Source organism: Mustela nigripes, chromosome 14 (assembly GCF_022355385.1).
Source record: "Mustela nigripes isolate SB6536 chromosome 14, MUSNIG.SB6536, whole genome shotgun sequence".
Classification (NCBI taxonomy): domain Eukaryota; kingdom Metazoa; phylum Chordata; class Mammalia; order Carnivora; family Mustelidae; genus Mustela; species Mustela nigripes.
The window spans coordinates 9,116,934-9,141,709 of NC_081570.1; the positions used below are offsets into that span (position 1 = coordinate 9,116,934).

General features: G+C 52.3%; 2 protein-coding genes across 2 annotated transcripts in view; one reads left to right on the forward strand and one right to left on the reverse strand.

The window, feature by feature from the left end:
- Positions 1 to 11,435, forward strand: part of LOC132001610 (PRAME family member 8-like) — a 41,713-nt gene extending 30,278 nt beyond the window's left edge. The window contains 1 exon segment of the mRNA XM_059376329.1: positions 11,337 to 11,435. Coding sequence (XP_059232312.1) covers positions 11,337 to 11,435 — 99 coding nt within the window.
- LRRC38 (leucine rich repeat containing 38) overlaps positions 10,786 to 24,776 on the reverse strand; it is a 28,621-nt gene continuing 14,630 nt past the window's right edge. The window contains 1 exon segment of the mRNA XM_059376331.1: positions 10,786 to 12,294. Within this exon segment, the coding sequence (XP_059232314.1) occupies positions 12,041 to 12,294 (254 nt within the window). The 3' untranslated portion in view covers positions 10,786 to 12,040.

The window sequence follows — 24,776 nt, forward strand, 5'->3', positions numbered from 1 at the left end:
GCTTTTGCCAAGTGACTCAGCTGCCCTCTGGGGAGGCAAGCGTACACCTTTCTAAAACAGGGACTGTGAATTAGAGTGAACGTTGGCTCCAAATCAGCAGTTGGAGCTGCAATTCTGGCAAGAGCCTATGCCATCTGCTGAGAGCAGCAAGCCCTGCAGGGTCTGGATGGCCTCCCGCTCACAGGCTCCGGCCGGCACCAGCCTGCCCCTTGCCCAAGCCCTGCCCTCCTGGAAACAATCCACCTTCACCCCGATTGGGTCAGAGCAGGTTTTCTGAGAGCTTTCCTTTCTTTCCCCGGACTCGGGCCTCTCCTCGGGGCGTGGTCCGGTGCAGAGGCAGGTGGTGAAGCCGAGGACGGAAGTGCTGGGGCTGGAGGCTTCTTTAGCCGAAACTCACGGAGCGTGTTTTACCGGGAAGAACCTGGGACTGTTCTCAGCTACCTGCTCCGGTGGAGGGGATTCTCCGTGCTGATGCAGGAAAGAGCAGGGTAACGAGCAGGAAAGGGGGTGCCTGGATGGCTCAGCTGGGTAAGGGCCGGCCTTCAGTTTGGGTCGTGATCTCGGGGTCCTGGGATGGAGCCCTGTGTGGGGGCTTCTGGCTCAGTGGGGAGTCTGCTTCGGGATTCCCCGTCTCTCTCCCTCTGTCCCTCCCCCCTGCTTGTGTGCTCTCAAATAAGTAAAAAAAAATAAATTAAAAACTAAAGTTAAATTTTAAGAAAAACATAAGTCAGAGCCCTGTCCACATTTGAAATGTTCTCGCCAGACCCTTGGTGCCACTCTGCACGCAAAGCCACAGTGGAAAGGGGGGGGGGGGGCGACGGGAAGTGAAGCCCTGTGCCCCTCCACTGCCACGGGGACGGATACCCTCAGACGAGCAATAACATGTGTTGCCGAGGTTGTGGGGAATTGGAACACATGGAAGCTGCTGTTGGGACGGACAACGGTGCGATTGCTTTGGAAAACAGGCGGTTCCTCCAAAGTTAAAGTCACCTACGACCCTGGCATCGCACCCCCATGTTCACATCCGAAAGAAGCCGAAACATTTGTTCAATAAAAAACCCCACATGCTTACGTGACTGTTCCCAGCCGCATCATTCACTGTAGGGGAAGAGCAGAGCCATGCAAACGTCTATGCCCTGAGCAGGCAGAGCAGATGGGCCCAGAGGTGGAACGTAACCGCGCCATGCAGGGGGAGCACGGCCACCGCCCCTCACTACCTAGGGGATGAGCCTGGAGACGAAGATGCTGAGCGACAGGAGCTGGACACCGAAGGCCACGTTTGTGCGATTCTGTTGCACAGAATGTCCAGAATGGGCGAATCCATGGGCACAGCAAGCGGATCAGTGGTCGCACGGGTGAGGGAAGGGGTATGGGGAGCGCCCGCTGCGAGGTATGGGGGTTTTCTTCCTGCGATGGGATATTCCAGAGTCAGATCACAGTGACCATTGTACAGGCTTGTGAGGGCACTCACGCCACTGGCTGTCCCCTTCAAGGCGGGGCTGGACGGTGTGTCCTATCTGGAGTTTTGTTTTTAATAAGAAAGAAGGAAGCGATGGGGCAGCTGCAGAGAGGGCTGGGCAGGGGTGACTAGGAAAGGGAAGGAGGCAGGGTGAGAAGCAGCAGCCTGACAGGCACCAGAGACCTCATCCCTCCCATATCCTGACCCTAAACCTCCTCAAGTTCCTCCCTTATTCTCTGTCTAGAACATTCTAGAACATTCTAGAACATTCTCCCCCACCTCCTTGCCCTAGAGCCAGCCCCTTCGCCTGGTGAACTTTCTCATTCCAGATGAAACACCCCTTCCGCAGTGTCCAAGGTAAACACAGCACGATGCAAACAAAAGCAGTGAGCATAGATTCTTCTGGAGAGGCCAACAGTAGGGGGAGGGCAGACTTGCCAGAGATGACTGGGCATTTGAAAGGGGGAATGAGGCAGGGGGAGAATGGGTGGGGGCCGCGGGATGGGGGCAGAAAAACCACAGACTGGTGCGGTCTCCTCCCTCTACAGGCAGGTGGTAGGCATGGACAGTGCCCAGGCTGTTAGGCAGTCGTGGAAGTTAGGAGTCTGTCCTCCCCGAGGGACTGGGAGCCTGGGGCCCCGATTTCCCAATGATTGCATTTCAGAGGAATGACTCTCAAGCCCTAGAGAAAAACTCCTGAGTTACAGGACGTAGGGCTACATCTCAAAGGGACAGAGGAAGCTTTCTCAACTGAAAGCCCGGTTTAGTGAATGTTCTAAGAAGGGGAAGTCAGGGCCCATTGTCCCTGGGGACCCTTCTCCTGGCCCCTCACCCTGGGCTGGCTCCTGCTCTGGGCTCCTCAGGGAGCGGCAAGCTAACTCCTTATCTTTGTTTTGATCATTGTCTTTCTTATTTTCTCTGGTAGGAAAGTGCTTGACGTCAGAGGCTGTGTCTGTCCTGTTTGGCACCGTAGGACAGTGCCCTCCTGGGGTATATACTCGGACACTGAATGCGTGCACCCATGCATGAGCGAATGAATGAATGATCAAGTCCCAGCATCTAGGAGCATCTAGGACAAGGAGGTTTACGCAGGATGGAGAAAATGAGCAGAAAGTGCAGACCCACACAGTCTCCCTAAGACTGGTTTGAGGGGTGTCTATGCTCTGCTTGGGCTTCTGTGCTCTGGGCTGGGGGGTGTAGTGGGGAAGCTCCAGGGGAGAGTCAGAACAGGGACCAGAAATCATCCAGGGGCTTAATCCCATGCTGGACCCATGAGGAGAGCTCTCCCCCTCCTGCTCTCACACTTATTTCTCCCAACAAGCCTTTAGGCACGTTGAAAGATTCATGATTAGCAAGAGAATAGGCTGTTAGAGGGAGGGAGCTCATCAAAGTACAGACTGACCTCCAGGGAGAGCAAATCTTTGGAAAATCAAATACCCTGACTGGTGCAGTCTCCTCCCTCTAGAGGCAGGTGGTAGACAAGGACAGGTGAAGAACATCGCCCTCTCGCCCTCGCTGGGTTTTAAGTCCTTCTTGCAGGGAAAGCCTGTCCAAGTAATTAACGGAAGTAATTAGGGGTCAGATGGTCACGGATGGAGATCACTCAGTATCCAGCCGCTGATGCCAAGGCTGGCAGGGCCAAGGAGAGGAGAGCAAGGGGGACGGGGACTCAGAGAGGGTGGGAGGGAGGCAGAGGCGGCGCCACTACCTACCAGGACATGGCAATCTGACGATCTGACCCGGGCTTGTTTTCCTGGGGCTCTCAGACAAAAGGTAAGGTGCAAAGTCTGGGGGTTGCATCCATAATCAAAAGTCCGCCCTGGGGTAGGGGAGGAAGGCTCCTGAGCCACCAGATGGGCAACTGCTAAGGAAGGAAATATGACAAGTGGTCCCTAACATGGTTGCATCCCTGGACTTGGAACCCTGCCCCCTGCAAGGTGAAGAGTCATGTTCCTTTAACACACACTATATGGCTTGTAAATCCTTTCTTGGTTATATCCCTCACATGTTATGTGTGGCTTTCAAGTCCTTGGAAAGGGTAGAAAATTTGCTATCCACCCATCCATCCACCAACCCATTCACTTACTCACTCACTAATCCACCTGCCTATCCATACATTTCCTCACCTATCCATTCACCCACCCATCCACCCATCTACCCACTCACCTACTCACCCATCCATCCACCTGCTTACCCATGCACCCATCCATTCATCCATCCCTCCCTCCATCCATCCATCCCTCCCTCTCTCCATCCATCCATCCATTCATCCATCCCTCCATCCATCCGTCCATCCATCCAACCATCCACCCGTCCATCTATCCATCCATCCATCCCTCCCTCCATCCATCCATCCAACCATCCGTCCATCCATCCATCCATCCACCCACCCATCCACCCACTCACCTACTCACCCATCCATCCACCTGCTTACCCATGCACCCATCCATTCATCCATCCCTCCCTCCATCCATCCATCCGTCCATCCATCCAACCATCCATCCAACCATCCACCCGTCCATCTATCCATCCATCCGTCCACTCACTCATCCATCCACCTGCCTACCCATCCCTCCACCAACCCATCCACCTATCCATCATCCATCTCCCCTTCCACCCACCTACCCATCCACCTCACAAATATTTATCAGGCTCCTGCCAACCTCACGACAGGTCTAGGCTCTGGGCATAAACACGGTAAGCATGGACCTTGCTCTCACAGTTTACAATCAAGGGAGGAGGAAAACAGAGCAAACAGAGAGGCAGGCAAAACCCAAGAAGCCCGCACAGCGAGGAGTGCTCTGAAGAGGATGAAACAGAGTGACGTGCAGTAGAGCGGACAGGGGGATGGTCCTTTAGCTGGGATGGGAAGGGCAGACCTCCCTGAGAAGGTGACCTTTGGCCTGAGACCAGAATGAGGAGAAGGAGCAAAGATCTGGAGGAGGAACATCGCAAGCAGAGAGGACAGCTGGCTGCAAGGGCTCTCAGGCTGGAACAAGCGAGGCCTGCATGCCAAGGGGCCGCCGGCATGGGCAGTGGGGAGAGGGGTAGAAGAAGGTTGCCAAAGGCCAGGACCACCCACGGCAGCATCACACAGACCAAGGGCCTTTCAAATACTCAGGTGGATGCAAATCCTATACCAGAATACTTTATTACTCTATTTCAATGCTCCAGGAATACTACCCCCGAATATTCTGGTAGGACCGTCTCAGTGGCCATGGGTCAAGTGCAATAGGCTAGCTTGGACCCAGTCTGGACCCTGCTCTGCCCCCTCACTCCCTCACACTTCCTTCCTTAAGGGAGGCCACCTGGTGTGGCCTCTTCAGATGGGAAAAAGTGTGCATTCCCTGTTCATGTGATGTTTGGGGGCTCCTATCTGCTAGGCCTGCTCAAGAGTCAGTGCTTAGTGATGGGGACCATCTGCGTCTGACCTCAGGGAGCTGGCAATCTCATGGGCATCTTTGGGGGCAGGGGACCCCATGGGGCAGAGGAAGACGTCCATGTATGCCAGCGTGGAGCCGGGTGGTGGGCACGTTTTGCCTTGCATTTCTTGTCTTCCTAGGCAGCTTGCAAGGGTAGAGAGAGCCCTCAGCTCTCCATGCCTCAGCAGATCTCCACAGCCTCCCCGATCTGACCCTGTAGAGGGGACATTGTCCCGATTTCCTCGAGATACACATTGTGGCTCTGTGGGCTGAGCCAGGGATCAGGGAGGGTGATGTGGGAATACGTATCCGGGCAGGGCACTGACAGTGAGGGAGGGGTCCCCCAAGGAGCCCCAGCAGGGCAGGTGGAGGCCACGCTCCCCACGATGAGGGTGAACCCACAGCAGACAGGAAGGACACTTTGTGGACATGAGTTCAGGATGGGTCTTAAGCCTCAGAGAGACTCTCCGTCTTCTTGTCTGTGGGCAGGGGAGTGGGCAGGGGGACCCGGTCCCTGACTTGCATTCAGGCAGGTGGGAGCCACCAGGACAACAACAATGAACGAATCTTCACGTGGCCTCATCTGTACCTCTGTAGAGTGGACCCCAGGGGTGTACGGGTTACACGTGTGAACATGGCCTCTGACATCTATGCAGACTCGTGAGCTGTGGGCTGGGGCTGGTCCCAAAAGGATGAAAAGGATAGCTGAGCTCCTTCATTAAGCTCCAGAGGTCTTCGGGCGGCTGGCCCTTGGCTCCTGTGATCGGAGCCTGGGATCTGGCTGCTGATTCCACAGTTCTCTTGAGACAGTCCCTCTTCTGTGCACCTGTGAGTGTTCAGGGAGGCACCACTGGGATTCTGAGTGGGGAGGGAAGGGTCCACGTTTGTAGGGGCCATTATTTCATCCTTTCTCATCGACTCTGCCAAGAAGTATTACTCTATTCGTTGTGGGGGGTCGTGGCTCGAGAGGGTCCTTGGCATGGCCAAGGGCACCTGGCTGTAAAGATAGAGTGGACAGACTCCCTGTTGGAGGGCCAGCCGTCCGCTACCCAGGACTCTGCTGGAGGCTGGTGGACGCATGGTGGCTTCGCTCTATTGTACTGGGTGACACACCTGGGAACAACAATTCCTGGTCAACCCACCCCTAGCTCAGATACCAACGAAGCTCCAGGCAGCAGATACGCTCTTGAGGAATGGTCCTGAACACGGGTATGAGGTCTTACCAAAAAGCACATTGTATTTTTCCCAAGACCATAACACAGTAACTCGCACCCTAGAAATGTGCTTTTTCCAAAAAATAGATCCCACTGGCAAATCGAAGAGAGTTCGTATTCATTTTTTTAGAAATCCTTCCCCAGAAAAAAACAATTTAGAGTTGGGATGCGTGTTTATTAGCCTGGAGTCTGAAAGAACAAAGCTACCTTGTTGGCTGCAGGCAAATGAAAGCCACAGGCGTCTGCTTTGGGGTGGTTTTACCAGACAGGATTCAACAGACCACTTTTGTGATGAATGAGTTCCTTAACCCTCAGGCTACTAAAAAGGAGTTTATGGCCAAGGCCAGGGCTGGCGGCTGACTCGGCTGGTGGGTGTGGGATTGTACATGAAGGAGGCTTAGAGACTTGATGTGCTCCAGGGTCCAGTTAAATTTAATAGCTTAGAAAAAACACCCGTGCCCCACCACTGTCGGAAGGTAGAATCTGTGCCTGTAACTTTGGCCATCTGAGCGTGAAGCGGGACTTTGCAGGGAGCGAAGGAGGGGCAGAATGGGGAGGCTGAAACATAGATGTTCCCTGCGAAGCCTTCTCTGTGGCTGACGACGTGTGTGTGCATTTTTCATACTTTCTGTACAAAGCCCCGTGGAGCAGAAGCAGTGTTGGGCCCTAAGGCCAGAGCCAGGGCCTGTGGCCGCCTGTTGGCCCCAGCTGTGGTACCCAGGCCCACCGGTGACAGCCCATGAAGCCGGGACAAGGGTTAAAAATACACTTCGCATACGCACATCCAACCGTCGTAAGTCATCAATGAAGATAAAGTGCTAAAGACAATATTCCACCAGCAACCTTCACAAACTACCTCCTTAATGAACGGAAGGCCAGCTTCAAATGATTCTTACGTTCCCAGACCTTCTGCACCAGAATGTGCACGTGGGGAGAACTGAGCCTCTAAGACCTCCCCGTTTCTCTTCCCAGCTCTGCCTCCATCCTGCGCCTCTAGGGGTCTTATGCACACACTTAAGTAACATCCGATTTCTATTCCCATGCCCCCAGTCTCTACTGCCTGACCACTTATTCCGTCCTGGAGGAGGGATGGTGGGTCCATATCCTTTGATGTCATTTGTGCAGCGAGTTCTGGAGTCCTAAGTACCCAGAGAATGTTCTAGAAAAGGATGCCCATTCTGAGCGGTAATGCACCCTGGGCCCCATAGATTCTTCATCCGAGGGGGGAAGAGCACAGCTAGACAAAGGCTAGGATAGGGTCCTCTAAAGTGCCAGACCCAACCAGAGGCCCCCTTGTCTGGGTTCATGGGCTATAGGGTCTTACCCACTGTCAGCCTAATAAAAGACGAATTCATCTGTGTTGCTACCAGAATCTTCTGTCATCCTTACAGGGCATCAGACATTAAGGAGAGCGAGACAAGGCGAAATATTTTGGTGGTTTTGATTGTCCCGAAGAAGTCTGAGACACTGGATGGGAGACTCAAAAGAAATTCATCCCGGGAGCACCCACCTGCTTTTCCTGGAGCCCAGGACACAGATCCAAGAAAAGGACCGCCCCACACCGTCCCAGCCCAGCCCGCCCCGCTGGCCTGAGCATGTCCGGGCAAGCAAGTTACTCCCAGGACCGCACCAGTTCTCTCAATGGCCACATGGAGGCGATGCATCTGTAAAGGGGAGGTGATCGTGGTACCTTGTCTGTGATGGTTTGCCTCATGGGTCAGTCGGCTGGACTACGGCGCCCGGACATGCGGTCACACATGCTGGGTGTCTCTACAGGGGTGTTTTAAAGGAGATTATTTAAATCAGTGGACTCTGGGTAAAGCAGATCGCCCAGTCGTGATACGGCCTCATGGAATCAGCAGAAGGCTCTAATGGAACAAAAAGGCCGACCTCCGCCAAGCAGGAAAGAATTGTGCTGGGGACAGTGTCCGGACTTGAATCGTGAGACTGGCTCCTCCCTGGGTCTCTGGCCAGCCGGCCAGCCCTGACAGTTCTAGACTGGGGAGATTCCACAGTCACACGAACCAACTCCCTAGAATAAATCTCTTTATCTATGACATCCTTTTGGTTCTCTTTCTTGGGGGAAGCCGGACCAACACACCCCCTTCCAGGGCTTGGGAGCCACGTAATGGGTGTGGCCCAGCACCTCGCAGACAGCATCCTCAAGGCGCATGAACTACTACCATAAGCAGGAGCACAGGCTTCTTAGTCCAACTATGAGTGGGCTCTAGCTCTGCCATGTCCTGTCACCTGCCCACCTTCTCTGGGCCTCAGTTTCCTTATCTATAAAATGGGTTTAATAGTGATTTCCACCTGGAGTTACGAGAATGCTTGAAAAGAGCTTGTGTTTGTAGAGATTCTGGTATAGTGCATAGAATTCATTCATTTCCTCTTTATTTTTTCTTTACCCAATATGTATGTTGGTTGTGCCACCACAGTGTGCCAAGCATGGATGGCTCTAAACCTGGGGACACCAATGACCTACGTCCCGGTGCTTGGGGAGCTCATGTTCCAGGCCAGAGAGGTAGACCAGAAGCATGTAGACAAGTGGGTAGGATAACTTCACATCCTGGGCAGGGGCTGTGAAGCACACATTACGGAGTGCTGTGATGGGGAGACGCTGAGGAGAGGACACAGAAGACTCAGGGACACTTGTGGAGAGCTGAGAGGTGGTGTTGCATCATCCTTGTTGCCAGTGACAACTTGAGACCCCAGAGCAAGTCAGGGATCACTAAACCCCTGCTGACACCCCACTTCTCGACAGGCATTTCCCCAGTTGAGCCGGGGCTCCTGGCCAGTGTATTTTCTTGGGCGTGGATGTCCCTCCTGTCCCCAACCACCAGAGTGGTTCGCAAGTTTTATATCCAGACAGTGACGGTTTCAGCTGGCAATGATTTAAACCTCTTCTTCCCCAGAGTCATGGTTCTTCGAAAACTCTGGGGTGCAGCTGGCAGACGTGGGGGTTGATTGACGCCCTTCAAGAGCCCACCTCCAGCTCTGGGTCACCCCTCCCCCACTCACTTGTTCCCTCAGTGAACAGTTCCACGCTGTGCAGGGCTTGCGTTTCTAAGGGGTCACATTATAAGGAATAGCATAGACTCCGGAGGTGGGAATTCATCCGCTGGAGCCCCATAGAACAAGGTTGGGGTAGGAATATTCCAGTTTGGGGCACCATCTCCCTAGCATTCTGGGAGAAACAAGTTGTAACTTTGGCGGGGGCCCCGTTGGATGGAGGGTCTTTAATGGTGTCCCTCTGACGGTGCCCCTGGGGGTGGGCATCAGACACTGTGACAACGGGCAGAGATTCTGACCCCACACAAGTCTCAGTGAGTCTGTGGCAAGGTTGGGGAGGGGACAATGGGAGATTGTGTTGTGCCTCCAATTCTCAACCTCTGAGCCCTTGACGCACACCCTCCACCACCGTCTTTTCCTCAGTCCCTCCCGAAGCTCACCATCAGCAGAGCACCCCTCTCCTGACTGAAAACCTTCTGCACGAGCCTTCATTCACAGTGAGGGGCACATTGTGGCTGGAACCTCAGGCCTGACATTCACACAGCACCTCATGTTGGTGACGACAACTTTCAGGCAGCTCATTCTATTTTCTCAAGGGAAGTGGTACCTGCATTGAGGGGTAGACCCCAGAGGGGGGCTCCCTCTGGGGCTGAAGGGCCACGGCATGTGACAAAGATGCTGCCCCCCTCCTCACCTGCCCACCTGTGACAGGACAGCTCCCTGGGCGAGGGGTCTCCTCCCCTTGAGGCAACAATGCTGAGGGCCGCAAGTCTCCTCAAGAGGGGGGACGAGGGATGGAGGGTAGAGAAAGAGGCAGGACTCCGCTTGAAGCCACCCGCCGAGACCTTCCCTGATAGGACGGTTAATTTTATGCATCAACTTGCCTGGGTCCAGGGTGCCCGGAAATGTGGTTACACATGATTTCCGGCTATGACCGGAAGGGTGTCTCCCGATGGGAACAGATTACGTCTGCAGACTGAGTGAAGCAGAGGGTGGTCCCCAGGGTGGGTGGGCAGCATCCAGTCTGTTTTGGGGTTCTGAACAGAATAAAAAGGTTTAGGAAGGGAGAATTACCCCCCCCCCCCCACTGTCCGTTCACTGTCTGCCTGAGTGCTTGAGCTGAGTCTTTTCCTGCCCTCGGTCTGGAACCTAGACTAGCAACTGTCTTGGTTCTCAGGCCTTTGGACTCAGACTGGAGCTACACCACCGGCTGGCCTTGGGTCTCCAGCTGGTCACCTGTGCGTAGAGGGACTTCTCGGCTTCCATACTTCTGTGAGCCAATCCTTTGTAATCTAGATGGACGGATGGATGGGTGGACAGACGGACAGACAGTAACAGATAAGTAATAGATATATAGAATACATATGTCCTGTGGGTTCTGTTTCTCTGCAGAGCCCTGGCTAATACACGCAACTCTCCGTTCTGGAGTTTAACCACTACTCTTCCACGGGATCTCATTGATATCTTTCACAGTGCTTGTCTCTACCTGCAATTACAGTTCGGTCTCCTTGTTTGTTTTGTGCCCCCCCCCCACGCCCCGGTAAGAATCGAGGCCAAGAGAGCTGGGGGCTCTGTTTTCTCACTCAACACCTCCTCCCCACACCACCCAGACCAATGCTTGGCCCTTTGCAAGCGCTCAGTCGGTATATGTGGTCACAGAGATGGCAGGGAGCAAGGGAACAGGACACAGAAGGAATATATTGTGAGACACAATGGAGAGGTGTTTCCCAGCAACACCCAGGGGCTTCTCTCGAGCCCCAGCTACGTCTCAGTCTCCAGCAGGGTCTGAGGCTGCAGACGCTGTCACCTGGTATCAACCCGCCGGGCTTGTGACATGGTTTCGTATTATCTCTGCCCCACAGTGCCATCTTGCACATCCAGCAAAGCCGTGCCTGTCACAACGTGTGCTCCCAAGAAATAGCACACACACCCTAAGGCCACGGAGGGAGGGACGTTTCTCAGAGGCCAAGTCCCAGGTTTGGTTGCTTTTTTTGGTTTGGTTTTGTTTTTAACATTTTGTTGGTCGGGTACAACCTGCTTTTTGGAATCCTGGCCTGGAAGACAGTTTGCTGCAAGTTCTGGAGATGACAAGTCCAGACCGAGGCCAGCACAGAGACGGGGTCAGGCATTAATGGGCCGAGGAAGGAGGACGATTGGTCGTATTTCGGGGGGCAGAGTGACGGGGAGTAGAGGTCCTCCAGACTGTATGACCCACCGTCCTTCCTCTAGGAGTTGCTTCCTGAGGCCGAGGATGAGGGCGAGTCCTGCCTGTCAGTCTTCCTCACCTGCCTACCCAAATACGGCAACAACGAACACCGCTTGGCCTGAGCTTTCCCCTCCGTGCCCCTGTAGCCAAATGGGGGTTTGTCCTCCGCACCTCCCGAGGCTGCTGAAACCCATTACAGCAGGAGAAACCCGGCTCCAAGGACAGGGCCCTGGACACGGGTCCCTATCAGAGCCGCTGCATCCCGCGGGGTGGAAGGGGCCACTGCTCCGTCTCCGAGTCCAGGCCCAGAACAGGTGCACAAACCAGCTTGGCGGCGGGAACTGCAAGCGTCCACACCGCCTGACTTGGTGTTCAGCCATCAGCGGGGAAGCCTGACCCGCCGTCTCCTCCCCCATTCTCGCATCTCCCGCGGGGCGGGGAGGCAGGTCCCCCCTGAAATCTTTCCTGAGCTCCTCCGGGCAGGTTCTAAACTCTGAGCTAGGAGGTCCCAGAGGTCGGCCGGGGGCGTGGCCTCGGCGTGCCGGGGGCGTGGCCGGGGCGTGGCCGGGGCGTGGCTACGGGCACACCAGGTGCACGGCCAGGGGCAGGGGCTTCTCTGGGCCCTGCCGAAGGTTGACTCCTTCTGGCTTCCCCCTTCCCCTCTTCCCTCTCCGCGTGGAGAGGAGCCCGGCCTGGGCTCCGGCAAGCCAGGAAGGGAGGGGGCGCCTCAGTCGTCCTCATCCTCGTCCTCATCTTCTGTGTCCTTGTTGGGCGCGCATCTCTGGAAACACTGCACCACGGTGGCCAAGAAGAAGCTGGAGATGATGGCAGCAATGGACACGGCCACCCCGGAGAAGATGATGATGAACAGGTCCGTGAGCGACAGGCTGAACCTGCACTCGCTGAAGCTGGCCTCGGACAGCTCATGCAGGAATATCCTCCTGTTTCCCAGGGGCAGGGAACACTGGATTTCCTCGCGGCCTGTGGAAAAAGCAGGCGGGGTGAGAGAAACATCTGCGGGCCAGCCTAAAAGTTGGCAGGGCGAGGGTTTGCCAAGCGCAGAGTGGGAGTGTCCCCCCCCCACCCCAAGAGCAAAAGGGGAGGGGGGAGTTGATTAAAATGGAATTTAACTTTTTAAAAAGCCCCAGAGGAATCCCCATGGGAAAAACAGAAGGCCTTGGTCTCCCTCGCCCCGCTCTAAGATATGGAACTGGGTTTTGAACCACCCCGTGGCCACGCAAAAGGAGATTTAGGGTCAGAGCATCTGCAGACCTTGATCCAGACCTGGGTACCACCTGGCCTCCCGGGAAGTGGGGGGTGGGGTGGGGGTGTCAATGGAAGGGCGGGGGGAAGTGCCCACGGATGAAATTCACTCCATTTTGGAGTGCCACCTTCTGGGCCATATGCCATTCCCCTTGTCCTCAGGACAAAAGTGAACACAACTCCACTACTCTACAAGGGTTTTCCCTCCACGGGAGCGGGGAAAATGGGCTCTCTCTGAAGGTGGCCTTCCAACAGCAGTTACCAAAGCTGTGAAGCTTCTGTGAGCTTCAGAATCACCTGAAGAGAGCTTTAAAATGCAGGTTCCCTGGAGAGTTGGCAAGCTTCTGGGACGCTGTCTCCCACGATGCCCAGAGGAGCCTGGTAACCTCTGTTTTATGTACTGAGGTTCCCTTTAAGATTTCACTTGGAAAGTGGCTGATCCAAAAAGAAGTTTCCCCCTCCAGTCCAGGAAAATCTGACTGCTGAGTGCGTGTGAGAAAGTGCTTTAAAACAACAGTCATGAGAAACACTAACTTGAGCTTACCAGAGACCAGACACTGGTCTAAGCTCTTCACGTACAATAAAGCATTTCATCTGCCAGCCAGTGAAGTACAGGGACAGCTCGGAGGACTGCAGGGAGGAGGGGTCCACACCCTCCTGCTTTCTAGGGAGCCTAAAGGAAAACTTGCCTGAGGCATGAAGATCCAAGCACCATGCCAATGGTTTTCCACGCACTCCTTTATTCATTCAACACACATTTAGTGGACACTTTATCTTGTGCCAAGGGATTGGTGGCCCTTAATCTCAAAGAGTATAAATCCTGGAAGACAGACACACATTCGTGCCTTCAACGCGTGTTTATTGAGTATCTCCCACACATTAGGCCCTGGGAATACAGCAGTGAGCTCAACAAAATCCTTGCCCTAATACAGCTTAGGTGTAGACAACTAATGAGTAGATCAAGAAATACATAAATGTTGAGGCACCTGAGTGCTCCAGTCGGTTAAACATCTGACTCTTGATTTCAGCTCAGTTTGTGATCTCGGGGTCAGGAGATCGAACCCCTCTTTGGGCTCCGTGGTCAGCGGGATTCTGCTTCTCTCCCTCTCTCTCTGCCTCTCCCATTGCATGCATGCACATGTGTTCCTCTCTCTCTCTCTCAAATAAATAAATCTTAAAAAAAAAAAAGAAATACATAAATGTGAAGATGACACACTAGGGTAAAACGAGGGGTGTCTGGGAAAGAGGGTCGTCTTTAGATGGGGTGTTCGGGAGGTACAGTTTCAGCAAAGATCCTGAGAATGAAACAGAACCAGTCACAGAAGAATAATTGAGGCAGAGGAGGCAGGAAGTTGGCAAAGAGCTCAGTGTTCAGCAACACTGTGTAGCCAGGGGCAGCAGAGTGGGCAAAGGAGTGTTTAGTATGAACTGAGGTGGGACACGTGGACGTGGGTTGAGATGAAGCCAAGACTTGCCAGGGTCTCCAAATGAATATCCTGAACAGAGACCCCACCTCCAGCACCAAGCCTGTTATGGACTGAATTGTGTCCCCCTCACCCCCGCATTTGTTGAAGATCTAACCCCCAGTGTGAGTGTAATTAGAGATAATAATGGGATAATTAGGTTAAAGAAAGTCAGAAGAGTGGGGCCCTAATCTCATAGGACTGGTGTCCTTCTAAGAAGAGGAAGAAACAGCCCAAAGATATCTCTCTCTCTCTCTCTCTCTCTCTCTCTTTCTCTGCATGTGCACAGAGGTGAGGCCATGTGAGGACTCCAGGACACAAACAAAAGAGAGACTTGTGTGAGCAGTCAGCCCCCAAAGGCTATTTGTTACCAAGTGTAATCTACATACCCTGACTGATACACAATATGAACTGTACACAAAGTCAAGTTGCTTCCATGATTTCACAAACTTCACATACAAGAAAATGTGCCACTTTAAAATGCATAAAGAGATCAGGTCTTCTGTTTCTGATCTGGAAGAGGAGAGAAAGACAAAGCAGTAGAAACTAGCATCCGTATTGCACTCAGTACGTGCAAACTCTATTCCAAGTGCTACAAACATACCAACTCCTCATTCTTGCCACAATTTCACGAGCTAGGTAGTATGAGCATGCCCATTTTATGGATGAGAAAACTGAAGCACAGAGAGTTTTCATAGCTTGCCTTCAGCTTCCCGGAAACTTGAGGACACCATTTTGACATGTAGCTCAGCTGTCTACAACCTCCGCTTCCCCTGGCTTCCTTTCAACTTTTAGGAAAACCCACAATTGCTCTCTTTGTCAGGGCTTCCATTTCAAAGAGCTGGCCCTCCATCCATCTCCAGAATTATATGAAAGTCAGAATGATCTCTTCACACCTCACAAGGGAGTTGGCTTCCGTGGAGCCTAAAGCAGCCTCGCTAATTGCCCAGCAAACCTGCAACCACCCTTCAGGTCTTGGTTAGTATCTCTTTCCTCCTCCAGCTCAGAAGAGGCTTCCTCCTTCCTTCTGTCCTGGCCTGTCTTTTCTGTGATGTACAGCCAAACCCACTGATGCTGTCCTCCCTGTGGAAGCCGTTGCCATGGCAACCAGACTCCGAGTTCCTCCTCTCCCTGATCCCGCGCCCACCTCACATACCCCGGGAAAGAGCTGGACGAGAGCTCTGCATGGTTCTCTAGTTTATGCTGGGCTCGCTTCTGACTTTCTTTTTCTTAAAGAAGCCAATCTTCCGTTGACTACTTATGAGCCTTTTAAATGCGTCTGAACAGAATTAGGAGAACTTGAAGACAGAGTCATATTGGGGTTCCTTTGGGCTTCCCTTGTTTTCTTCTATGGAAAGTGGACAAATCAATTGGCCAGGCTCCTCTAAACAACCCCCTGCCCACAGCCAGGGATGTTATGAACATAAACAAGATGAACTCCAATGAAGCACAGGCCATTCCTAATTGCAAAATATTTGCAATCTTCAGATCTGTACCAAGTCACTACTATTGCCCGGAGAACCTTCCTAGCAGTTCTTGCCTTTGATAAGCTGTAGTCACTGGAAAACACCCACAACACAACAACACAAGCCCACAGAGCCTGCCGTTTAAATCCAACCTCTGCTCGCCAAGACTCCTTGAGTCCATTCCGATTTCCACAATGGTCTTTTTTATTTTTTTAAACACATTTACAAAATGACACTTTTGGAGAATATCATTCCACATTTCTCTGTACCTAGGAGAAACAGGCTTGTTTGCAAACCACTGCACACCAACCCACCCATCGTGGGAGACTCTAGAACCACACCTGGAGCTAGCCCGATGAGATACACTGTCTTAATGGGTTTTCCTAGCTCACAAAAGGCACAGAAATAAGAAGAGTCGGACAAAGAGTGTCATCCCGGCAGACAAGGCTCAGCAGAGGGGGCAGGGCGCTGCGGCTCATGTCCCAGGCTGGCTGCAGAACTCCAGAGTCAGGACAATCTGACCTTGGGTGTATCTTCTCTCCTCCACAATCTTACTCGAGACTAGAGTTTCTCACCCTTGCCAGTACTGACGTCTTGCGTCAGTTAAGTGTTGTGGGAGGGCGATCCGATGTGGGGCAGAAGGTTTACCAGCATTCCTGCACCCAGTAGGACCATCATAAATGTCTCCCAACAGTGCCACGTGGGGGCAAGGGCAATAAAGTCCTTCTGGTTGAGAACTTTAGGGGAAAGTGCCCGGCAAAGGAAGTTACCTTCTATGCCAGGACCACTCTTGGTGACTAAGCTTAGCTATTCAATGGCTTTCTTTGATTTGTGCATTATACACAACAGGTAAGGTTTTATGCTAGAGGCTGTGATGGATGCAAAAAAGGAAGCTGAGGAAAAAAGGAAAGAGGGAGAGAGGGAAGGAAGAAGAGAAAGACACAGTTCTGGCCTGAGAACCTTCTGTGTAACGGCAGGGGCACTAGGGCAGGGCCAGTGGAAAGGGGGGATAGGGCATGGGCCCATGAGGGGAGGGAATGAGTCCCTGGGATGTCCCTGCTTGATTTGGAATGTTCTCCCTCCCCTCCTGACCCCCATCTCCTCAGCTGTCTGAGTTAAGATCAGTGAACAAAAGCCCACACTGATACAGCATTTTGAGTGTGCTGGGCACTGCTCTTAGGTCTTTACATATATTGGGTAGTTTGATCCTCACGCCAGCCCAATGACAAGCCTGCTACAACTATCCCCCTTTAGCAGATGATCCAAACAAGGAACAGAGACATTAAGTGACTTGCCCAAGGCCACACAGCTGGGGAATGGCCAAGCTGAGACTGAACCCAGCCAGCCTGGCTCGAGTCCATACTCCGACCACCACCCGGCCCACCTGGACTCCCAGGGCTGCCCAGCCTCACCCAGAATCTCACAGCAAGCTCCTTTCATGCAGACTGTCTTTTAAAGAGATGCTCAGAACTTTCCCAAAACTCTCCTGTCTTCTCCAGCCCTGACCTAGATGGACCGCAGAGGTCTCCCTTGTCAGGAGCATAGCTCTCAATGCAGATGCGCAGGGATGCCCCCCCGCTCCCCCCAGTGGCCTGGTGATGGTGTTGTGAACATGACATAAGGAGACATCTGGAAACTTACCGTGGCGCCTGGCCACCATTCACGCTTAAAATACAGCGCTCATTTTTATTCAGATTTTTAAGGTTTCAAATTATACCCACACCTGACTCCAGATATCTGAGGAGGCTCCCTATATTAGTCAAGGTTCTCCAGAGACACAACCAATAGAGTGTGTGTGTGTTTGTGTGTGTGTAAGGAAAGAGATGTATCATAAGGAATCGGCTCACACGATTATGGAGGGTAAGTCCCAAGGTCCGCACCCAGTAAGCTGGAGATCCCAAGAGCTGGTGGGGTACTTCCTGGCTGAATACTGGCAGGCTCAACACTCAGGAAGCCAATGTTCCAGTTTGGGTCCAAAGGCAAGAACCCATATCCCAGCTCAAGGCCCTCAGGCAGGAGGAGTTCTCCCTTACTCACAGGAAAGTCAGTTTTGGTTCGTTCTAATCAACTGATTAGATGAGGCCCACCCATACTGGGGAGGGCACTCTGCTCCACCCAGCCTACAGATTCAAATGTTCATCTCATCCCAAGACACCCTCAGAGGCGGACAATGTCTGCCTAAATGCCCAGGCAGTCAAAAATCCACCGTCACCGTGCTCTTCGTGCTTTTCTGCAGCAGCGAGAGGGGCATTTTTTAATTCTATGGGTCTAGCGCGAGAACTCAAAAGAAACGGTCTTCTTTCCTCTACTTATTTGGAATGCCGAAGAGAGGCAGAAAGAGCTCAGCGCCAAAGCAGGATTCAGCAGTGTGGAAAATGGACGATCTGCACGCTGAGAGCCATTCTCCGACCACAGAGGAGGCGGCTTCTGCTTCTCCCCCTTCTCCTCCATCTTCCCTCCATTCTCCTCCTCTTCCTCCTCTCTCTCCTTCTCTTTCTTCCTCTGCATTCTTTTTTTTTTTTTTTTTAAGATTTATTTATTTTAGGGAAAGAAAGAGAGAGAGAGAGAAGAAGCATGCCAAAGAAGGGGCTGAGGGAGAGGGAGAGAGAATCTTCCCGCAGACTTGCCCCGTGAGCACAGAGCCTGATGCAGGGGCTTCGTCTCTTGACCCTGAGACCCTGACGAGAGCTGAAATCGAGTCCGCTGCCCAACCAACTGAGCCACCCAGAGGACCCGCCTCCGTGTACTTTCTGTTGTGGTAAAACATACAGGACATAGCGCGGACTGCCTTACTTGTTTTTAAGTGTGCGATTTGGTGTCGTGAAGTATAGTTACAACGTGGTACAGACATCACCACTCTCGTTTCCAGAACATTCTCATCCCCTAAACTCTGTACCCGTTAAAGAATGACTTCCCTTCCCCCATCCCCAGCCTCTGCTAACCACTGTCCCACTTTCTGTCTCTATGAACTTGGCTACTCATAGAGGTGAAACCACACGCTCTGTATCCTTTTGTGACTGGCTTATTTCACCAGGCACGATGTTTTGAAGGCCCCTCCATGGCTGTAGCATGTATTGAAATTTCCCTCTTTTTTTAAGCTGAATAATACTCCATGGAGTGGATACACCACATTTTACATCTCCCTTTGTTGGCTGATGCAACCCTTGGGTTGTTTCCACCACGGCTATTGTGAATACTTCTGTTATAAACATTGGCATGTAAGTATCTGTTGAACTCTCCACCTGCAGTTCTGGATATATACCCAGAGGCAGAACTACTCAGTCATATGGTGATTCTATGTTTAACTTTTGGAGGGACCTCCCTACTGTGTTCTGCAGTGGCTGCGCCCCATTTTACGTTCCTGTCAGCTCCACACAAGGGATCGGGTCTCTCCACATCTTTGCCCATGCTTGTTAGGTCATATTAAAAAGATAATAATAAGACCCATCCTAAGGGGTGCAAAGTAGTATCTCATTTTTTTGGTGGGTGTGATTTTGATGTGCATTTCTCTAATGAATAGCGACTCAAGCATTTTTTCATGTGTTTACTGGCTTGCTCCTTCTTTTTAAATAAAAGCCATCGTCTCCTAAAAAGCCGGCATGTGACCTTTCTTCAGGGATTTGCAGCCACATTGCAAAGGGCTGCTCCCTGGTGATTCAACATTTGGAAGGAGAGCAGGGCTGGAAGAGCCCATGGGAGACTCACTGGGCAGATTTCTGACAAGAATGAATATGCAAATCTCCCAACTCAGTATAATTCACCTACAACGTCCTGAGCCCTCACCCATGCCCTAAAGTGGGAAACGTGGACACGCCCATGTGGGGACCGTGTACCAAGCACCTGCTGTGTTTGGATATAGTGTGCGCCCCTTAGTGCACTTACGTCATCTGGGAGATGCTCAACTCCTAACTGAAGAAACGGGCCTCAGAAATCTTTGGCAATTCACATGCTATTCAATGGGAAAGCCGGAATTCAAGCTGCACTCAACTCAGTCTGTTTTACTCTGAAGCCTGTGTTTCCTCCCTCTGCCCGTGTTGTCTGTAGCACCGAAGGAAGTGACATCCCTGGCCCCAGGACGTTTACAATCCAGCAGAGGAACCAAACCGAAAATACATGAGGCCACTGGAAAGGAAGATAATTCACCGCTGGGGATCTACAGGGCTTCACAAATGTAGAGAATGAAGCAAGAGGGTGTCTGGAAGGTCTAGTGCATTCTCAACAACATTTATGGAACGAATGAACAGCTCTGAGTTTGAAGGATTATTCCGGTGGAATGAGAAAGGCCTTGCAGGCGAGGGGCACAGGTGGAATCCGAAAGCGAGGGTGGGTGGTAGACGCGCCACCAGGAATAGGACAGCGCCCCCTAGCGACGGTATCATCCCAAAGGATGGTCCCTGGCAGATTTCCTGTGGGCTGAGTGTGGGGTCACGGGAGAATCATGACCAGGAACTGAGAATTTGAATTAAGACATTAAAAAAAAAATTTTTTTTGTTTTTTTGGTCAGTGCAATGTGGTAGTCTTTAAAGAATCTTTTAAAATCCCATTTAAGGGGCACCTCATTGGCTCAGTGGGTTAAAGCCTCTGCCTTCGGCTCGGATCATGACCCCAGGGTCCTGGGATCGAGCTCCACAACAGACTCTCTGCTCAGCACGAAGCCTGCTTCCCCCTCTCTCTCTGCTTGCCTCTCTGCCTACTTGTGATCTCTATCAAATAAACAAATAAAATCTAAAAAAAAAAAAAAAATCCCATTTAAATCAGGAGCTGAAGCAGCATTTTCACACGGACACAACTGTCCGGCAGCTGTAATGAGACAGGACACATGCCGTGAGCCCCGTCACTCATCGCCCCCCCCCCCCCGACTCCTGTGCAACCGACGGAGTGTGCAGCCTCTGGGCGGTGGTTTCTGCCTGTCCCGTGTCCCAGATGCAACCCAGAGTGAGGGGCATGGCCAGAGTTGGGGCCAAGACTCCCTACCTGTGACAGAGATCTTGTGAGAGCCTACAGTCTAGAGCTGTGGTCCTCGGGATGTTATATGCTGGTAAAGAAAAAAGAGAGAGAGAAAGAAAGAAAAACAAGAGAGAAAGGGAAAGCGAGAGACGGTGGGAGGGGGAGGGAAGGAGAGGGGAGGAAAGGGGAGGGGAGGGGAGGGGAGGAAAAGAAACAGAGAGACTGACGCAGGACTACAGCTTATAACTTTGCCCCGTAAGAACATTCAAAACATACACCATCATCATCACCACAATATCATCGTCAACATTTTATAAGAGAAACTTCTGTAAGCCATTCAAGTTAGGACGTGCAGGATAAGATGAGAAGGGGAAACCCTTAAGAACCACTCAGGACGCTGCGCTCACTGTCCTCCCTTTGGAAGGGCCTGTGGATGCCTGGACAGACAACCCCCGGTCTGGGGCTGCCTCGGGGGGTGCTGTCTGTGCTCTGTACTTCCCATTCCACCTGGAGCCATTCCTGGGGGGAGGTCATGTCCTTATTCCTCAAGAGTAGATGTCTGCGAACAACAGCTCTGGGGCCACACCGCTCTTGCTATGCCCCCGCCCCATATATTTTTGGGAGTCAAGTCATACCGGAAGACGGCCAGGCCCATTGGTTTCCACGTGCTTGCAGGCCTTTTCCACTATGATGGCAGATTCAAGTAGTTACACATCCCAAAAGATTTGCCATCTGGCCCTTTTGAGGAAGTTTGTCAATTCCTGTTCAAAACTCAGGAAACTCCTCCTACGGGAAGTCTGCCCTGAATGCTACCTACGTTCCCCCTTTCCCTGAGTCAGGCTTCTCCTTCCTGAAACTCCATACATCCTCCACAGGGTGGGGAGCCCTGCCTACCATGTCTGCACCTACAGCTCCCAGCTTAGAGCCTGGCACACGGTGCACAAATGTCACTAAAACCAAGAAAATCCAGAACAGGTCAGAAATGTCTAGGTGGGAAGGGTCCCAGTGTGTGATGCCCAGCCAGGGTCTGGAAGGCGGGCTGCGGATCTGTCAGAAAACCGATCAGAAGCCACTGACTTGTTTGTGATGAGGCCGTAGGGGCTGTTAGTCAAACACGCAGGTGTGTGGTGGACAACACCTTTCAACGCTGGGGTCTGGAAACAGTAACTTAATAGGTTCTTAGTGGCAAAAATGTTGGGCGCTACCAATTTTGATGACTTTTCACCCTTCTTCAGTGAAGTGCATTCAAAGATGTGAACTCCTCCTACTTCTTACAGATGTGGGGTCCCACAGATAACCCCCAACCCTCCCTTCATTAGCCACAAGTGTTTTACGGAAAAACTTACATCCCATCACTCTTCAGCTCAGATCCCCTCCCTCTCAAGCATCTTCATCCTTCTCAGAATGCAACCCAAGATCCTCACTGCCTTCCCTCCAAACCCCTCACTCTACCTTTCTTGCCATTCCTTCAACAACCCCAAGCACCAGCCTACCTCAGGGCCTTTGCACCTGCTCCCTCTACCCAGCTCACTCCTTCACATTCTTAGGGCCCCTGCCCAGGTGTCACTTTGTTGGAGATGCTCTCACCACCCTCACGATCATTCTCCACCCCCCACACCTGGCTTTATTTTTCTCCAAAAACACCCAACCACACCTGCCATATTGCCTAGATATGTATTCGTTTATTTTCTGCTTCTCTGATGCTCCCCACTCCAGTGTCGGCTCTGTGAGGTCAGGCTTCTCTGGTTTTGTTCCCTGCTGTATTCCCAGTATCTAGAACTTTCAAAATATATTTTTGAATGAATGTATGAATAAAGATAGGATGGGAAAATGGCTGAGCGGTGCACCACAAGGAGCTTCCTAAGTCATCACCCCTGACAGACAGGCCATTCCCCCTAATGGCTGATGATGCTGGACCAAACTCCTTTTCCCCAAATTCATCAGCAGATAATTCTCTGCTCCCTCCAAGGAAAGAGAACCTTTATGTATTTTTCCCGTGCTTTTCCCTCTTGAGGGGTGGAAGCTTGCAGTGCTCTTTAGGAACAGATGTTGTGGGAACAAAAAGCTCCCCACAAGTAGTGGGGGCACATCAGCTAACCCCCCTGGAGGTTAGCATCCTGCACTGTCTACACTGCTTTAACCCACAAAGCAGACACTGGGACAAGTACGATGGTGACTCTGGCTTGCAGGTAAGGAAACCGAACCACTGCATTACTTGCTTAAGGTTCTGCAGTGGAGAAATGGTAGAACCATAATTCGGGATCAGGCAGTCTAACTCCAGACCTGGGCGGTTGGCCGTTACCCACCCTTATTGCCTTAAAAGGGCTTGCACAAATTACTTCAGGGGATATTAAGCCCCCAGTGGTTCATATCAGGACGCCGAGGCTGTACAGTGAATGTGCAGACCCGATCTGGAGCCCGTGCTGTCTCCAGCGGCAGCCCCTGCCCAGGGTACTTGGTGGAAAGAACACTCAAGGTCATGCTCAAGGGTCTGGGTGTTGTCTTCCTCTCCTACGGCTGCCCTAACTAATTGTCACACACTAGGTGGTTTCAAGCAAGTTTATTCCCTCCCAGTTCTGGGGGCCAGAGCCTGGAGCTGAAGTGCCAGGAGGGCCGGGCTCCCTCCGAAGGCTCGAGGGCAGGGGAATGCGGCGTGGCCCCCTCCAGCTCTCGTGGCCCCAGAGATTCCTCGGGTTATGACAGCATGTCCCCACCCTCTGCCTCTGTCACGTCTCTCTCTTGTAAAAACACACCTGCCGTTGGATTTAGGACCCATCCGAAATCCAGGATGAGCTCATCTCGAGATCTTTAGTTACCTCAGCAAAGACCCTTTCCAAATAAGTTCCCCTTCACAGGACTTGGCCATATCTCTTGGGGGGACACAACTCAACCCACTCCGGGTGTCTTATGTGTGACACATAAGTCACCTGCTGCCCTTGGGCCTCTCATCCCCCGTCTCCTTATCTGGAGGCTGCTTCCAGATCACAGTTTTGGGCTATCCCCTTCCACTCCTTGGGGACCTCATGAAAATGTGTGGCCCTTTCCTGGCCCTGGGGGTCAGCATATGACTGACACTGGACCACAGTCTCTCTGATTCGATAAACTGAATCCTGAGTGGCTTGACCACGAAGGGGGCCAGAGAGCTCCGTCCGGCAGCCCTGCCCCGCGGGAACTGTCCCCTGGAGACAGGCCTCCTTCCTTCTGCGGGATGGCTCGGCCCCCCGGCCTGCTGCTGCTCTGTCCCCTTGACTGATGACTCCTCCCCCGCAGCTGACACCTTTGCTGGAGAGGGTGAAGAGCTGCCACTCTCCCGAAATAGACGGTGACACAGCGGATGGAAGATTGAGATTAATCTCTTGCCCCTTGCCAACAAACAGGCCTGCAGCCAGAGGATCTCTGGGGCCCTCCCCGCTGAGCCAGCGTTCCCCACCCAACCCCAGACCTGCCTCACCCACACCAACGACAAGCTCTTCCAAGCACTTTTGTCATTAAAAATATATTGTTTTATTTTCCCAACTCCGCGTAGGCAAAGCCTACGAATTCACTGGAAGAACAGAAAGGACCCACACATACATATTTAACACGCTGGCTTATACCTTTCTCAATTTCTTCTGTGCATCTGCGTACAGATATCACCCAGGTAGAAATATACTCTGCCACTCTGTTGGGTAAGCACACTGGGAACATCTTTCCATCCAACCAAGATCATTACCAAATGTCTTACTGATTGATTGATTGATTGATTTTTAAGCAGACTCCACACCCAGTGCAGAGCCCCAGGCACGGCTTGAATTCACGACCCTGAGATCGAGACCTGAGCTGAGATCAAGAGTCAGACGCTTAACCAACTGAGCCACCCAGGCGCTCCCCCCCACCCAAATATTATTTTAAATGGCTGCAGGCACTGTACTGTGTAGCTGAGCCATGATTTCCTTCTGCAATCCCAGGGCCCTTCCCGTTTTTTCCTTACTAGAAGCAAGGCCGCTATGGGCATCTGTATACACATTCTCAATTATCTCCCCACGATGCATTCCCACAAGCCGAGGACTGTCCCTGCCCTTGTGGTGACAATGGATTTTGTTACTCGTTCATCTTGGTTGATCTCGTAAGCCATAAAAGAGCATAGCTGCTGATGTAATCTGCATTTCCCTGAGGACGAGTAGAACTCAATGTTGTATCATGGACTCATGGGCCATTCGGAGTGGTTCTTCTGCAAACGGCCTGCCCAAAACCTACAATAAATGCTTCCAGGTGTGAGAAGGCCCCAGTGTCAAGGAGCGTTGGGGAGAGAGTGTGGCTGATTCTCTCCAGCCAAACTAGCCAG